A 16,289-nucleotide genomic window follows, 5' to 3' on the forward strand; every position below is an offset into this window, starting at 1 on the left:
TGAAATTTATCAAAATATGGATTTTCTTGGTTCCAACAACTCGGAAAGCTTTTAAAATGACTTCAAATAAGAAACATCAAGCAAAATCATTAACATACTACCTCCAGTAAACAGCTATTATCAAATATCTCTGTCAAGTGGGTACAAACCAGGACCTGCAAAACAGACCCCTATGACTACAGATTTCAGTAACATAATAGTACACGAGTTGCAGACATGTAGCGAGGCGCAACTTTTACTAAGAAATTAGGTTACCGTGTTTCCAAGAACCTTTGATGTCTAAACTTATAACTAGACCTGTAGCAAAATATGTAAAGTGGCAACTGAAACTCGAGCTTGAAGCTCCCGAGAGTTGGTGGCTGTTGTTCACCACTACAATCAAAAAGCTCGTAATGTTGGTTTCTTTCTTGCAAGTTTGTGATGTTAGCACTTTGGTTGTGTATCTTTTGCGGTGGACATATCGGTTGGTGTTGAGGGGATGTACTGGTGGAGGCGCTGCTGGGAATTGACAGGGTGATGGATTAACCTAGAAGTAGCAGTTTTGGAGTGCTAGAGTAAGGAAAGAAGGAGGTGCTCCAGTTGAAGCGCAAGTCAAATTTGACAACTAAAATAGGCTAGTGACAGTTGAAAAGGTTGGGTTGGCAAATTATAGTTTGTGGTTTTTCAAGAATTGAACATTTAATCCTTAACATTCATAAAACAATCAATTTCCTTGTAGTCTCAAGAAAATGTCAAACAACGCTAACTGGTTTGCCCAGAAGAAGAGAAATAGTGCTGTTAAAGGAAGCAGAGACATAGCTGCTCGTTAAAATCAGTGGGAAATAATACTATTTGAAGGCCAAAAGGGCCTGCCGATAAAGGGGCCAAACTAACCAGAAAAGGGATGCATAAGTGTGTCTTCTATTAAAGGATGAGACAAGCAAAAGATGCAGTTTTCAGAAAGTAATAAACAAGGCTCTGGTCCCTTCATTTCAGTCAATACAGTACCCATGCAGGTGACAGTATATTGTCATTCTTTTCAATTCTCATATTATTTTATTGTACCTAAAGTTTGCTATCAATGCTTATCCATTACCATCAAAATTCTACGAGCATAGGAAAATCACTTATACTCGTCCCTCCTATCTAACAAAGGGCAGTAGTACCAGACCTTTGGAGGGTCATAGCATGATGCAAAGTGATTTATTGTTCCACCAAGGAGACCGATACCATCTGAAAGGAATAACAAAAATTTACTGTGAGACAACCCAAAACAAGGGAAATAACTTTGTGCTAAAACGAATGTTACTGCACTATATGGTTGTCCAATCCTTCTAAAAGAGACAACAAAACATCAAGTCTTTATGCGCTAACACTTGAGAAATGACAAAATTAGATGGCTAGGTAATTGGTATTTAAATGTCTACAAAAATCAGTATGAAAAAGCTGGAGAATAGCATGACCCAGCATATTAATCCATGGTATTTAGGTTAGCATCATGTTTCAGAAGATTTTCTAATTTTTCATATCAAAGTCCAATTTGTGAAAGATATAGAATCAGAGAAAAAATGCCAGATATTTGGAAGACCAACCTTCTGTAAGGGTGCCTTTACCAAACTCATCCATTAAACATAAGGACCGAGGACTTGCATGCCTGAAAATGGTTATCATGAAATTAGATACATATGGTTTATGTGATCTGCACATGTATATATCACGTATATGTGTTTGTCCCTTTATATACTTGTATGATACCATACTATCAGAAAACATATTGTTGATAATAAACATAGATTACATAACTCAGCATTCTGAATTTCAAAATTACTGATCAGCCATGACATTATGTTCAGATGAATATATTGCAGTCTTTCAACACGCAAAATTTCTGAAAGCATAGGTATATTGCAATTCACTGAGCCTTATTTTTTTTTTTGGAGAAGGTAACATGTTGTATGTATTAAACAATTCACTGAGACTTATTAGGTTTTAGTTAAGCATACCTTAACATAATTCCCACTTGATGGAGATCAATCATAAACGTCGATTGTTCAGCAGTCATAAACTTACTCCCCATGGCACAAAATATCCTGTTTGTCAAGTGGTATTATCACTCTTGTGACATATTAAGCAATAAGCAGATGCCCTAAAATACACACCAATGCAAAGTTGACACTCCTTGGAATTATGTTCTCGTGCTGATGAATGCAGTTGAATATAAATTTGTTACAGATGAATATGGTGCTGCACCAAATTAAATTGAACTAATTATAGTAGAAGCGCAGAAACCTGTCAGTTAAACCCACTGTGGCAGCATCTGCTGGTACATAACTTCCAATGTGGGAAAGGAAAACTATCAAGGCAACCTAAAATAATTATTAAAATGAATGCGTAAGTGAATGCAAATATGGAAATTGCATTCATTACAAATATAAGCACTTTTTAGATGAACAAAACTAGTAAACACTGAGAATAGATGACCTATTTCATTGGTGTTTACATCATAACGAGTTTGGGAATATGTTTAAACTCCAGTCTAATATATTAGTAATAGAAAATATCAGGATAAAATTCAACATCAATGAGGGAACCATATCCATGCTAATTCCATCTAGTCAAATGGATTATGTTTAAGGAGATTTAGTATTCAAAACTACAAAGTATAACATCTTGTCTCAGATCAGAGAATTATGGTTAATAAAGCTTTGAATTCTATACTACTCGGAAACTAGGACACAAACTTTGGAGAGTGAAATTGATTATAACCAGAACATCAAGACTGCAGGTGGGAGTTGCAGTAACTCTTCCACTTCGGATGTTTATGAATTCTATGAATGGTTTAGAGGGTTTATAAATCTTGACTACTTGATTAGGTGAACAAGGACAGAAAAGTTGTTTGGGCTTTTATTTAGACCTTAGTCATTCCACAAGTTTTGTCTTTATTGTATGTATCAAGTTTATCACTTCTGATGGAATTTTTATCAAAACAACAAAATCATTCACTAGAAAAAGGTCTTTTTTAATCTAGAACATATAGATTGGAATGTGTTATGGTAAACAGATTCATAAGTTCACGAGTAAATACTCTAGTTACCTCGGTAATATAACTCAGTTTTTAGATACACCTCTAAATTCAAAGTCAAACACAAACATAATGGAGTTCACTATGGTAAATAGATTCATAGATACATATTTGTTTAGGATTTTCATTACATCTGGAGAGTTAATTGTTTGGCTTCAAAACATAGGGGTTTATCCACAGCAGAGTAAATAAAATAAATTGAAGTCGAATGATCAAATAAATAAAATGAAAATTCGTATTTATGAAATTTTAACAGTGAGAATAAACATTGTTTATCATTAGTTCAAAATTTTGATTGCAATCCTATTGGAGCTAGCCAATTTGTTTGTTGCATTCTTTACAATCAAAGTGGTCTGGAAAGTAGCAGGTGTAATAAGCTTTATTAAGGTTTCAAACCCTTTGAAAATGAAGATGAAAACCTTTAAAATGGTCAATATACAAATCACGAAATAACTTAAAAAATCTTCATACATTTGTGGATCGGCCTAAGTAAGGGAGGCAATGAAAAAGTATGAAGTGTAGAAAAGCATATGATTTGACTGGTACTTATATAGAGGTTTGGAAGTACCTTGGAAAGGTTAGAGTAGTATAAGTGTATAACTAAACAAAGTTATCCAATACTATATTAAGAAGTAGAAAGATGCTATGCGAGTGGAGAGAAAGTACCTTAGTTCCAAAACAGATATTCAAAGTTGCACGGACGATTGTGGTATATGATAAAGCTTTTGGAGAGAAAATGATAGAACATAAATATAGGGATATTACAACAGTGACATATAACTGGTTCGAATTCATGTCAGCTATCTACAACAGATGCAATAGTTTTTCTAAGAAGATTGGATAAAATTTACGTGGAGAGAAAGAAGGATCTCCACACGATATTCATTGGCTTAGACGAAGAGTATAATAGAGTATCAAGAAAAGTCTTTTGGTGGGTGAAAGAAATTTTTTTTATGCCTAGTCTATGACTTCCACAAAAGATACATATTAAGAAGCCGTTACAAATGTGTGAACTAAGAAGATACATAGGAGTTTCTAATAACAGTGATTATCTTGAATTTGTACTTGTTTGTCCTAGTTATATCAGTGTTATCAAAAGCGAAAAGCGCAAAAAAGCTCTAAGGTCAGCTGGGGCTTTAAGCGCAAAGTGTAAATAAAGCGTGGGCTTTAATGAAAAAAGGCGCAATGGTGCAAATTACAAATCTATATATGTTTAGTCCAAGACTAATAATAATAAGCATGAATAACAGTCATATGGACAAAGGAATTGTAAAAATATTACGATAAAGTGAAATATGAATTATCTAGTGTCACCCCTTCAAGAGATGCTCATTGGCAAGGAAAAGTATGTCTTAGAGCCTTGATGATGACACTGAAGCGCACAAAAAGCGAGGCGAAGCGCTCAACATGGTTTGAGCCTCGCTTCAAGGCTTAAGCGCGCTTTAAGCGCGCCTTTGACAACACTGAGCTATATAAGGGCTGACAAATAGTACAAAGGATGAGGTTCCCATTTGTGTGTTAATGCGGATGTAATTGAATTTACTGATAAAACTAGCTAAGAAGTCAACAAAAGCTGGAATAATAGAGAAACATTATGGTGATTAAGTATTCCGGGATAAGTAGAAATAAGACAGAATATATGCATTGCATGTTTAGCACCATAAGAGTAAACCAAAATCAAACAGAATTAAGGTGCCTTATAAAGAAAACTCAGATATTTAAACTGAGTCTTCCAGAAGAATTGGCATGACAGATGCAGATATTACACATAATTGAAATAAAAATGGTTGAAATGGAAGAGTTTTATGAGAGTGTCCATGCGATAGATACCTAATACAATAAAAAGCCAGTTTATAGGAGGTTACTGAGACCAGCAATGTTAAATGGGAGGGATGTTGAGGCCTAATACTTAATACACCCACAAGATGAAAGTTGTAGAATTGTTTTTTTTTTTTTTTTTGTATAACCATCCGGTATCTGGAACCCACTGGCTGGACTAATCCATTAAAGGGCACAGCTCTCCCTACCAGGGTTCTCCATTCCCAAGGATCAAACCCAGAACCTCAGGTTAAGGATAAAGGGGTCCTATCCATCCAACCACACCCTTGGTCTAAAGTTGTAAGTAGATGCAAAGTTACAAAAGTTGGAAACAAATTTACAAGTAGTAGACAAAAGGTCGCTATCCAAATTGTCAAATCTATGACTAGGGAGCTAACGAAATCCAAAAATTCGTCAGTGCTAAATACAAGGGTTAACCCAACTAAAAAGACAAAGCAGACATTTAGCTTTGAGGGAGGAGATTGGAGTTGAGATACCATCAAAACGTCTTCGGAATGTTAAGATGGATATTCAATGATATACGATTGGACAAGATTATAGAAATGATTATATGTGAAAGGTGATGCAAGTAGCATTGCTACATAAAATGAGTCATCTGTGATGGTTTGGCCATATTCAACGTAAACCTCCCAATTTATCGGTCAATAGGTGTGACTTGAACTGTAGAGAACTCTAGAAAGTGAGGGTTTAAGTAGAAGTAAGACTGAATATATGTGTTGTAAGTTTAGCCAAAACAAGAAAAGTGAAGTAGAAGTGAGATTGGACAATATTGTGGTGTCTAAATACAAACAATCATATACCTAAGCTTGATGCTCCAATAAAATGGTACATAGAATCAAAAAGGATAGTTGAAATGAAGTCCAGTGGAGTGCTATACTATCGGAAAATACCTACCAAAGTAAAAGGAAAATTTTATACAATGTTCGTAAAGCGTAAACCGATAATATTATATGGGAGTCAACATTGGGCCTCAGAAGCCATCATATCCACAAGGTGAGTGTTGTGAAATATGAATGTTAAGATGGATCACAGGCCTACAAGATCAGACGAAATTAGAAATGACCACATTCGATAGTACACCCATAGTATACATAGAGGATAACATGACGAAAGGTCTTTGAGATGGTTCGCTCATGTTCTACGTCGACTTCCAGATGCACCAGGTCGTGTGTGTGAAAACATAGTGAATGAAGGTGTTAAAAAGAGACTAGATAGACCTAAAATCGAAAACAGGGAGGCTGTCTTGAGAGATCTACAATCTCTTGGAATCCATGTAGACTTGGTGTAAAGTAGGTGATGCTGTTAGGATTTGTATGCCAGTAGAAAATGTAGAGGATTTGTAGTGCCAGAGAACCTAAACTAGTAAATATTAGACTGATACGGTCTAAATGGAGCGACACGGCTAGACATGATTCATCAAGCTGACCCTATGAGCTTGGAAATGAGCCGTGGTTGTTGTTGTTTGTTGTGTTTACCAAAAAGTAAACACTATAATTGGAGGACATTATTGTGTGAAAACATAGCATACTGAAGAAAGGTCTGTAATGTATAACAGATATGAGAAACTGGCAGGTTCTTAGGTAGCCATAGGTGCACAAACATGTCAAAGCACCAAATTGAAATTGTGTGTAGTGAGAAAAACAGAGAGAGTTCGACCTGCTTGATGTAGATGCTTTTTCCCGAATAATTAGGGCCTGTGATGATATTAATTCTTCCTGGAAAACATATTAATCAGCCACGTGATATAATGCTTGGCAAGAATAGGTGAGTCCAAAATGGCTTCTTCAATGGACATTCCATTATACCTTCATGAGAAATTTTTGTGTCATTGGGAATAAATGTGTCTACAGTCATCTCCTGCAAAACATGTCTGGAAAAAGAATTGTATAAACTGGCATCCCTTAACAGATGCCCTAATGATAAATCTAACTGCATTGGAATAAGGGATAGTCTCAGTTATTGGCATGTTTCTTACCTTCCACTCCTTATATCAAGTGAATCTTCTGCAGTCAAATTTGGCCTTACATAATTGTTCTGACGTGCAACCAAGGCTAAAGCTAAAATGCTACATGGAAGCAGAGGACAAATGTAAAGGGGGAATAGAAGACAACAGGGAAGAAGTGTCATCGAAATGCTCACCAGTCAAGCTCAGCTGCAAAACTAACAGCCTTATGCACATGCACTGAGAATTGAAGAATATGTGACACTAGGTCTCTTGTAATAGCTCTCTCCATATCTTCAGAAAAGTTCAAAAGAGTAACAAAGGAGGAGGAAAATAAACCAAAATACTCTATGGAAGAAACTCTACTGAAACTGAATCTAAATATTTGTGCCATAAAAAAGTTGGTGATCGGTAGTGATAAAGTTTCAAGGTGTTAGCCATCATACATAGTGATTTAAGGTAGCACTCAAACTTGTTCCTCTGTTACTATTGAACCTTGTTGGAATAAACCATATTTTTTTTTTTTTTTTTTTTTTTTTTGGAATAAGAAATGTCAAGTCTTTGATAAGTATAATTGTGAAAACTGAAAACTAAGGATAAGAATCAAAGAATACATACCCAGGATTTTATGATATATATCTCCAAGAAGGTTATCCAATTCTTTTGTCTTGGCAGTATGATAAAAGGACCTCCTATGTTCTCCCTCCTCATCAGCAAACTAGGTATTTGATAACCATTACTAATATAGATCAGAAGACATCTAGTGATTCCATATACTGCTTTACAAATCAGACAATGACATACTGCAAAATCATAGTCCTGAAGATTCTCCAGCATTTCTTCACCAAGTTTTTCATTGAAAATGCACATTAAGTAACCTGTAAGTGGAAAAGCATAGATATTGATCACAACTAAAGATGCACAGTTTTATCCTAGGTTTAATAGGTTTGAAAAATAAGATAGCATATGAAAATTCTCTGAAACTGACAGGAACAATGTTAATAGATGTGAGTATAATTGAAGCCCGTGTGAGGCAAGATGCACAACATCTCTTGGAACTGGAAAATAATGCAGAACAATTTTACTTTCAAGAAGTTATCCACTTTATCATCTCTCTCTGAAACGTTAGTAGGTTGTTATGTTTCATTAGATTTCAGTATTTTACATAGGTGTCATATCTGGCAGACCAGAAATATTCATTTAATCGTTGTTGCTTATGCAGAAGATCCATATGAAAGCATCATTCAACCAGGTTGAACTACATACATTTTTTTACAGAGATGGAAGGGGAGGGTAGGGGAATTTCTAGAATGATTAAAGTTAGAACGATTGATGCTCCAGCTCCATGTCTGGCCATAAGAATGCAACATTATCAGGTCAAGAGACTTCTTTAAGGTACAGCAAGTGACAGCCAAGTACAAAGGATCATCAGGTACTGAATGAATATGTCCCTAGTCAACAGTCCGCTATCTAGCTTACTGTAAAGATGGTATGCTAGCTTAAAATATCTACTGTTCACACAGATTCACAGGTATTCAAATTGAGATCCATCCGTTTACTTTTATTCCGATCACTTAAGTACGATTGAGAAAAGAAAGACTTTGCTTTGTACATTAAGTACCTATTTTCCTGTCAAAGCCTAATGCAATAAAGTATATACCAAGTGAAATTAAACTGCCTGAATAAAAGCAAATAGCTGTCAAAAATTTTAAAGAACAGACAAGTTCCTACAAAAAGGAAAAGGGTTTAAAAGCTAGATCCACCTTAATATACAAGTGAGATTGATATCTGAAAAAGGAAGCATCACAAGGATCTAGTTGGGGATCAGCAGTTATCAGTATGCTGAATCACCTATGTAGCTTCAAAGCTATTAAAAATATGAAAACATGAAAGGATGAACAGACCTATCTGATGTATGTAAACGATAGAAGGAACCCCCTTGTCTCCATACATGCAAGGAAGTCGTGCAAGTTCCAAGGCCGAAACCTGCAAACCACTACTAATATCAAATTCAATAGCCTGCAGCCTCAACTTCAACAGGAAGTGGTTTACTTAAGAAAATTCAAAAGTTAGAGAACCTCTTCCAGAAATTCTGGCAATCCCTCATATATCTGCCTCAGCTCATCCAGCTAGACAAACAAGATCACACTCATAAACCATAAAGAAAAAAATGCCAAAACAATGCAGGGAAGATAGTAAACCCACAAGTAACTGCAGCTGTATATCCTACCTCATCACAGAAACCTTCTTTTACTATTGTCTCATAGCCCTTCTCTTTACTTCTATCAACATCAATAACACCAATTACCTGCACATTGGAGGCACACAGACATGTGAAAAAACTCTAGCAAGTGTACTAATGGTAGTGTACTACCCATGAGAAAATAGACACTTCTTTATGACAGAAACGACTGTGGATGAAAATCTAAGACCATTTTGGCTTGATCATAGTTCAAGCTCCAATATATAAAGATGTTTCCAGAATATGAGTGTAGTTAGATTTCCGTACCTAAAACCAGAAAACAAACGCATTCATGGGCAGGGAGAGAGGTCAAAGGTGTGGGAATTTTCTCGAAGAAAATCATGCTCATTTATCTTTTTGGCTTCTCCTTCATAGAATCAAGCTGACCGTTTTGGATGATAATAACAAAGATTTCAAACTTCTACTGTGAAACTGTTCCTATCCAATCAAGTCCCTCTCTGAGAGGCCTACAATATGGAACTAGTATTAAACTGATAACAATACTAACCAATTCACAGACATAAGCTAGATCGAGTGAAATGTGAAATCCAGCCTGCATAAAGAGAAAGCTGCTTATGTAGAAAAAGATAGTTGAAAATTAGAGAAACTAAAGTGAAACATAATAACAATGGTGAAGTTTAAACATTAATTTGATACCCGCTCAACAATATCCAAGTCCAAATACTTCAATTCTTCTAGCAGAGATCCAGAAATGCCTACTTCAAATATTTTGCTGATATGCAGGAGAGCACATATACTCTGCATGCAATTGAATTCTCAAATCTGGGTAAAGCATACTAATGGGGACTAATAAAGCATGTAATAATGTAGATTTAGAAGCAAAAACTTTTTTCCCTAAGGGTACACCAGAAACGAGAATGGCACTCCTATCTCATTTTTTGTGCTAGTTTGGGGTCAAAGACTAAATGTAATTGTATAAAGTAGAAATATCTAACAGGTGATAAATGCTTAGTGAGAATACAATTCTCAAATTCAGGTAAATGATGAAGGGTAACAAACATGCAATACTACTTTTCTTGTCTAAACAACAAAAGAAAAATGAAACTTCTTTTAGGTTAACCTCCAAAGAAAAGTAGACAATGGCACTGGCATGAGGCCCATGACCCAGCATACATCCATGTTTGTTCCTAAAAGCTGTGCTACTTTAGCTCAACTGGATGTAACTGTAAACTTCAAATACTTTAAAGTAGAAATCTTGATGGATGAAGCTAGAGGAAAAGGCCGTACGTAAAGATATCTTAGGATCGAATGGGTCAATAAAGTAATATAGAAGCAGCGGACATATCTACCTTCAGAAAAGCTGCCCAGTCTGCACTTGTAGATATAGAACTTGGAGAGTTGAATTTCTGCGGAAGCAAGAAAGGAGGAAGAAACTAAACAAGAAGAAAAGAGAATTAAAACTACTAATGACACAATGCTAAAATTCATTGGAAAGAGAGAAGAACTTGCATCAAACAGACAATCAGTTTATATTCACGAATGAGGCATGCACAAAAATGACATCTTATAGATATTTTATGCACACACAAATTTAAGAAATAGATTGTGGGTTAGTTTGATTTACTTTTATACGTTTGGCCTAAGAAAATAGTTTAAAATTTTTGAACAAATTGTAGAAGGCATTGATAGTTTTGTCCTGTTATGAATTCCATCCTCTTACTTGTTCCAAAACTGTTTCTTTGAGTGACACTACAAGAAAACAAAATGACAAAACTTGAATAATAAGTACATGAAAAAGAAAAAAACAAAGGAAATATGAACCTTGAGAATGCAGGGAATATCTTTTACAGACTTCAGTGTTTCACGTAAAGAGAGCGAAATTGCTTCAGCAGACAAGAAGAAAGATATCTTCAAAAGTCATGGAAAAAAATACCTTTTCATGTGTTTTATGAATATATCAGTTGCACAAGAAATCATAATCTTTCATGGTTATGGGTGTTTCAAGTTTTGAGAGTGCTCCCACAAAAAGTATAACCCTTATCTATTCAGTGCCTGAATTGGTACAAAAAAAGCCTTTTCAGCTGCAGAAATGATAGTGACCAAAGCTTCCATGTCAAAACGTTTGGTAAGGATACAGTGTCAAGACGCCTATTCAGGTTATCAAGATCCAATATAGGCCTCAGAAACCAGCTCCTGATGAAAGATGAACTATTAGACCAGAAGGCATCAATTACACTTTATTTTTGCAAGAACCACATCAAACTATTTCAAACAAAACTAACCTCAAGAGTCGTCTACCCATTGGGGTTACACACTGAGAAAAGTAAGCAAAAATTAGTTGAATTTTTCTTCCAGCTGCTTAAGAACCACCAAAAGCAAATGGTTAGAGATTTAAAACCGCCATCCTCAAACCTTATTCATCATCCCAAATACGGAGAACCTGCATAAAATTTTTGATTAGTCAAAACTTCTATGTTTGACTAAACATAGGGAGTGTGGTGCGTCACTGACCCTTCTTTTGCTCTGCCTATCCCCATATGGCTAGGATGCTTGTCTATTTGGAATATTTGTAAGGCTTCATGAGCAGCTGAATCAACTTTGAGAAATTTGTCACTTGATGTGATAGTCAAGGAACACATCATTGCACAAATTTTATCCCCAACCAAAACAGAGAAATATGAATGAGGAGAGAGATGAATTAAATAGGGCTAAGCCATTCCAGGAAAACTATAGCTTAGAAGATACAGAGAAATTTCACAGAGGCAGTCAATTGCAATTGATGCGCTCCCACTTTCATTTAGTTCGAGACTGTCTATGATCCGCTCATTTTCCAGTACAGCTAATAGGCCCCCACTTGCACGCACTTGAACATCACTACTGACATCCATCATAGAACTTAGCTGCAATGTTTGAAAAAGCCAAATCTTTAAACTGATATTTGTTGAAACAGAAATGCAACATCCTAAAAAACTAGAACTTTCTCTCTCCTCTCTCCTCAATTAACAGCTAATAACGGCTCTATTTTGGCAAGTGAACTTCACGCTCCACCGGGATGGAGCCACCGGGAGGCTCCCTTCCGGCAGTTCCAACTGTGAATCCTCCTCCTCTTGATGGGGCGACACCATCCAACACTGGAAATTATGCAAAACTTACCTTTGCAAATGCAATTACAGCTCCATCTAGCTCAAATCAACTTCCTTTTGGCAGAGAAAAGGACAAAGCCGATGCACGTCAATCAATACATAATGGAGTTCCTGCTGTTATATTCAAAGCTTCGGAATACTATGGTGTAGTGGCAGATGAATGTCGCTACACTTTAGTGGGTCGATTTCTCAAAGCCAGACTTCAAATTGATCGAATTAGGTCAAGTTTTAAGGAAATGGTTACTCTAAAGGGATCTTCCCAAATTGGGGCTTTTGACAATTTTAATGTTTTCATTGATCTGAAAAATGAAGCTGACTTCAAAAATGTTTGGTACCGAAGGGCGATTGAAATTGATGGAATGCAAATGTGGCTTCAGAAATGGACACCGGATTTCAAGCCTTAAGAAGATTTACCTTTGGCTCTAGCTTGGGTGCTCTTACCAGGTTTGCCATTTCATTTACATTCTTGGCATTACATCAAACAACTGGTGTGCTCTATTGGTACACCTCTTACTCTAGATGCTGCTACCTCTGGTCGTACAAGGCCTAGTATGGCTAAGGTCAGAATTGAACTTGATTTTCTGAAACATAGACCTGACAGTATTTGGGTTGGGTCAGAAGATACTAATGCACCTCTAAGAGGATTCTACCAGAAAATTGAATATGAAGGGGTGCCAAAATATTGTAAACATTGTAGAAAGTTGAGTCATAATATGGAGGATTGTAGAGTTCTCGAGAAGAAATTGAAGAAAGGGGAAATGGCTAGGAATGGTGTTGGGCAAGGAGGACCCTCCAGGGTGATTGTAGAGGATAAAAACAAGGATATGAAGACGGATGATAGTGTGGTTAATCCAAAAGATAAGGAGGGACAAAAAAAAAAAACTGGTTGAGTCACAAAATGTTGAAGATGCTGGTAATGAAATGCAATCTGATGGTGTTAAGACTGATATGCAAAAGGACTCTTCAAAGGAGTTTCAACAAGATTCTACTGTTAGAAGGATCAAAAAGAAGAAGAAGAAAGAGAAACACAAGAAAATGCCAAAAAAGAAAAACAAAGTTCTCTTTAAAACTGTATCATTACTGGAAACTAGCAAGAGGAACAAGAAGCATAAAACTTCTAAATTCCCCTTGAACTTATCATTACAGAATGAGTTGGTGAATGTTATTGAAAGTACCAAGGGGAAAAAGTCAAGACCATGCCACTGTTAATAGAGAAAAAGACAATAAAGACCAGAATTTGGGGTCCCAGACTGATCAAACACATGTTTGACACTGGAGACAGTCAGTCTGAACATGAAACACTGAAAGATTTTATCAATAGGAAGAAACAAAAGGATCAAGCTATTGAAGAAGGAGAAATTTTATCTCCAATTGCTGAAAACTCTACATCAAGCCTCCCATGTGTTGATCCTACTTGTGAACTTGAGATGAAAGATGTGGTTGAAGGCAAAAGGGATAACAACAACAGTATCAGTAATCAACAAAGTGCTCCAGGAAGTTTTAAAGGCAGCAAGAAAAACAAGGGAAAAGGAATCACAACAAGCATAGTAGTGACAAAAATGTTCCCAACCAGTCCACAATGAAAAGAAGTCACTCCAGATCAGGTAGACTTCAAACTGTTTCAGAGGAATCAAGAACTACTACCAAGGACATGCAAGATACAAATCAGAGTCAAGGAAAGTTTCTTTCCACTGATTCTAGGGGAAGAAGTAGAAGCAAAAGTAAGACAAATAGAAAGAAGTCCAACACTAGAATAAAAAACAACAGAGAGTCCCACAGACAAAGTGCTCCCTCCCCCCCCCCCCCCCCCCCCGAAATTATTCATGATTAGTACAATATTTTGGAATATTAGGGGAGTAAGGAGTAGAAAGGCAATTCATAGATTGAAACTGCATATTAGAATCAACAAAGCCACTTTTGTGGCAATTTCAGAACCTTTTTCTCACAAAAGCAAAATTGAGGGGTACAAAAGATTTTTGGGCCTCCATCACTGTGTTGCTAACACCAATGGCCAAATCTGGTGTTTTTGGAAACATTGTGACAATTTTCAAGTTGTGGAGAATAATGACCAGCAAATTACCATCAACTTTAAAAAGAATCCAGGTGACACTGGAACATACATTACTTCTGTTTATGGTAAGTGCACTGCTTTGGAAAGGATTGATCTTTGGGAGAGCATCACTAACTGTTGATTTGGTATTAATGACTAAGATTGAGATGTTGATTTGATATTGATGATTAAGATTGATAGCTTAATTTTAGGAATATATTGTATTGATGTGAATGATTAGGAATTGATTGTGTAATATTGTCTTTCCTTATTTAGTCTTAGAACTCATGTATAAGTACCCATTCTTATGGATTGTATATTCATTCAGAAATACAAGAAACCCTTTCTTCTTGCTAAAAATCTTCATGGTATCAGAGCCATTGCTGTCTTTTTGAGGTGAGTTTTCTCCCTCGCAGCACTAGGGTTCCGTGTTTTATCAAAGAGGTCGAGTTTTTCTCTCTCTTTGTGGCTGTCCGCACAAAAAACTCCTCCCGTTCAGTTCGTTTCTGGATTATTTTTCTCTGTTGGGTCGCTGGAACATTCTGAGCCTATCCCTATCAGTTTTGATTTTTTTCCGATCACCGGAATTAGGATGCCGGCGTGGCAGCCAACTTTCCGGCGATTTTTTTTTGGAATTTTTTTTTTCAGTTCTCGGGTCATAGGCCTATTCTAACCCTTCCCATCCAGATAATATGGGTGACACTACTTCTGGAGAGACTTTGTCTCAAGATGAAGTTCAATATCTTCGCCGTCTTCTGAACAAACTTGGCTCTTCTAATGTTGCTAGCCCCAATTATGTGCAGTCAGGTATTGCTTTTAATGCTCAGCTTAATTGTTGGATTATTGATTCTGGTGCGAATAGACACATGACAGGCTCTTCTAAAGGCCTTCAAAATTACTCTCCTAGTCCTAAAGGAGATTATGTCAGAATAGCCAATGGCTCCCTAACCCCTGTCTCTGGAACAGGTTCAATCTTTTGTACTCCTGATATTACCTTATCATCCATTCTTCATGTGCCTGATTTTTCTATTAACCTATTATCTGTTAGCGCTATCACCAAAGAACTAAACTGTAGTGTCAGATTCTTTCCTGATTATTGTGTTTTTGAAGACCTTCATACAGGGAAGAAGATTGGCAGTGGTAGATTGCATGATGGCTTATATTTGATCGATGGAACTCGAGACTCTGGTCAGGCCTTTTTTGTAGGAAATAAGGATGTCAACCGAGAAATAATACAGTGGCATAGACGGTTGGGACACCCATCTTTTTTTGCTTTAAAAAAGTTATACCCTGGTTTATTTTCTAGAACTGAGTTTGAATCTGTCTTGTGATGCATGTGAATATGCCAAGCACACTAAAAACTCTTATCCTCTGAGTGACAATAAAAGCACAATTCCCTTTTCGACTATTCATTCTGATGTCTGGGGTCCTACTCAAACACTTTCTTTGTCTGGTAGTCGATGGTTTGTTACTTTTATCGATTGTTGCACTAGAATGACATGGGTATATCTGTTAAAAGCCAAAAGTGAAGTTTTCTCCTGTTTTAAGTCATTTCATAAGATGATTTGTACTCAGTTTGAGGCTAAGATAAAGATATTTCGAACTGACAATGGCACAGAATACATGGATAAAACTTTTGGAGCTTAATTGGAGTCTTTTGGGATAATGCATCAAACTAGTTGTCCTTATACTAGTGCACAAAATGGGGTTGCTGAAAGAAAAAATAGGCATTTGTTAGAAGTAGCAAGATCCCTTTTGTTTACTATGAATCTGCCGAAGCCTTACTGGGGGGATGCCATTCTAGTAGCTGCCTACCTTATCAATAGAATGCCACTTAAAACTCTTAATTTCCGGAGTCCTTTAGAAGCTTTAAAGGGTAAAAATGACTATATTGTTCCTCCAAAGATATTTGGGTGTGTTTGCTTTGTTCACGCTAGGAACTCTGAGAAACTTGAACCTAGAGCTCTTAAATGTGTTTTTATTGGGTATTCTCCAACACAGAAAGGGTACAAATGTTATCACCCTCCTTCTAGGAGATTCATTGTCAGTAT

The 16,289-nt window shown here is 36.4% G+C and overlaps 1 protein-coding gene across 15 annotated transcripts in view; it reads right to left on the reverse strand.

Moving 5' to 3' along the window:
• LOC132635040 (DNA mismatch repair protein MSH5) overlaps positions 1 to 16,289 on the reverse strand; it is a 40,832-nt gene that overhangs the window by 5,270 nt on the left and 19,273 nt on the right. For 9 of the 15 annotated variants that reach the window (XR_009580432.1, XR_009580434.1, XM_060351283.1 and 6 more), the window contains 23 exons: positions 11,791 to 11,945; positions 11,557 to 11,658; positions 11,458 to 11,485; positions 11,328 to 11,359; positions 11,181 to 11,238; positions 10,867 to 10,953; positions 10,395 to 10,478; positions 9,742 to 9,843; positions 9,593 to 9,637; positions 9,073 to 9,150; positions 8,921 to 8,971; positions 8,747 to 8,828; positions 7,647 to 7,720; positions 7,461 to 7,560; positions 7,040 to 7,136; positions 6,876 to 6,965; positions 6,706 to 6,770; positions 6,557 to 6,615; positions 2,269 to 2,345; positions 1,983 to 2,069; positions 1,572 to 1,633; positions 1,151 to 1,212; positions 102 to 170 (listed from right to left, as the gene is read on the reverse strand). Coding sequence is in view for 12 of the 15 variants with exons in the window: in XM_060351283.1 (XP_060207266.1) it covers positions 102 to 170; positions 1,151 to 1,212; positions 1,572 to 1,633; positions 1,983 to 2,069; positions 2,269 to 2,345; positions 6,557 to 6,615; positions 6,706 to 6,770; positions 6,876 to 6,965; positions 7,040 to 7,136; positions 7,461 to 7,560; positions 7,647 to 7,720; positions 8,747 to 8,828; positions 8,921 to 8,971; positions 9,073 to 9,150; positions 9,593 to 9,637; positions 9,742 to 9,843; positions 10,395 to 10,478; positions 10,867 to 10,953; positions 11,181 to 11,238; positions 11,328 to 11,359; positions 11,458 to 11,485; positions 11,557 to 11,658; positions 11,791 to 11,945 (1,746 nt within the window). In the remaining 3 variants the exon portion in view is untranslated. The remainder of the gene's footprint in view (positions 1 to 101; positions 171 to 1,150; positions 1,213 to 1,571; positions 1,634 to 1,982; positions 2,070 to 2,268; positions 2,346 to 6,556; positions 6,616 to 6,705; positions 6,771 to 6,875; positions 6,966 to 7,039; positions 7,137 to 7,460; positions 7,561 to 7,646; positions 7,721 to 8,746; positions 8,829 to 8,920; positions 8,972 to 9,072; positions 9,151 to 9,592; positions 9,638 to 9,741; positions 9,844 to 10,394; positions 10,479 to 10,866; positions 10,954 to 11,180; positions 11,239 to 11,327; positions 11,360 to 11,457; positions 11,486 to 11,556; positions 11,659 to 11,790; positions 11,946 to 16,289) is intronic. The other 6 variants (XR_009580438.1, XM_060351262.1, XM_060351315.1 and 3 more) reach the window with 4 other exon arrangements.

Source organism: Lycium barbarum, chromosome 1, assembly GCF_019175385.1.
Source record: "Lycium barbarum isolate Lr01 chromosome 1, ASM1917538v2, whole genome shotgun sequence".
In the NCBI taxonomy this organism is placed as follows: Eukaryota; Viridiplantae; Streptophyta; class Magnoliopsida; order Solanales; family Solanaceae; genus Lycium; species Lycium barbarum.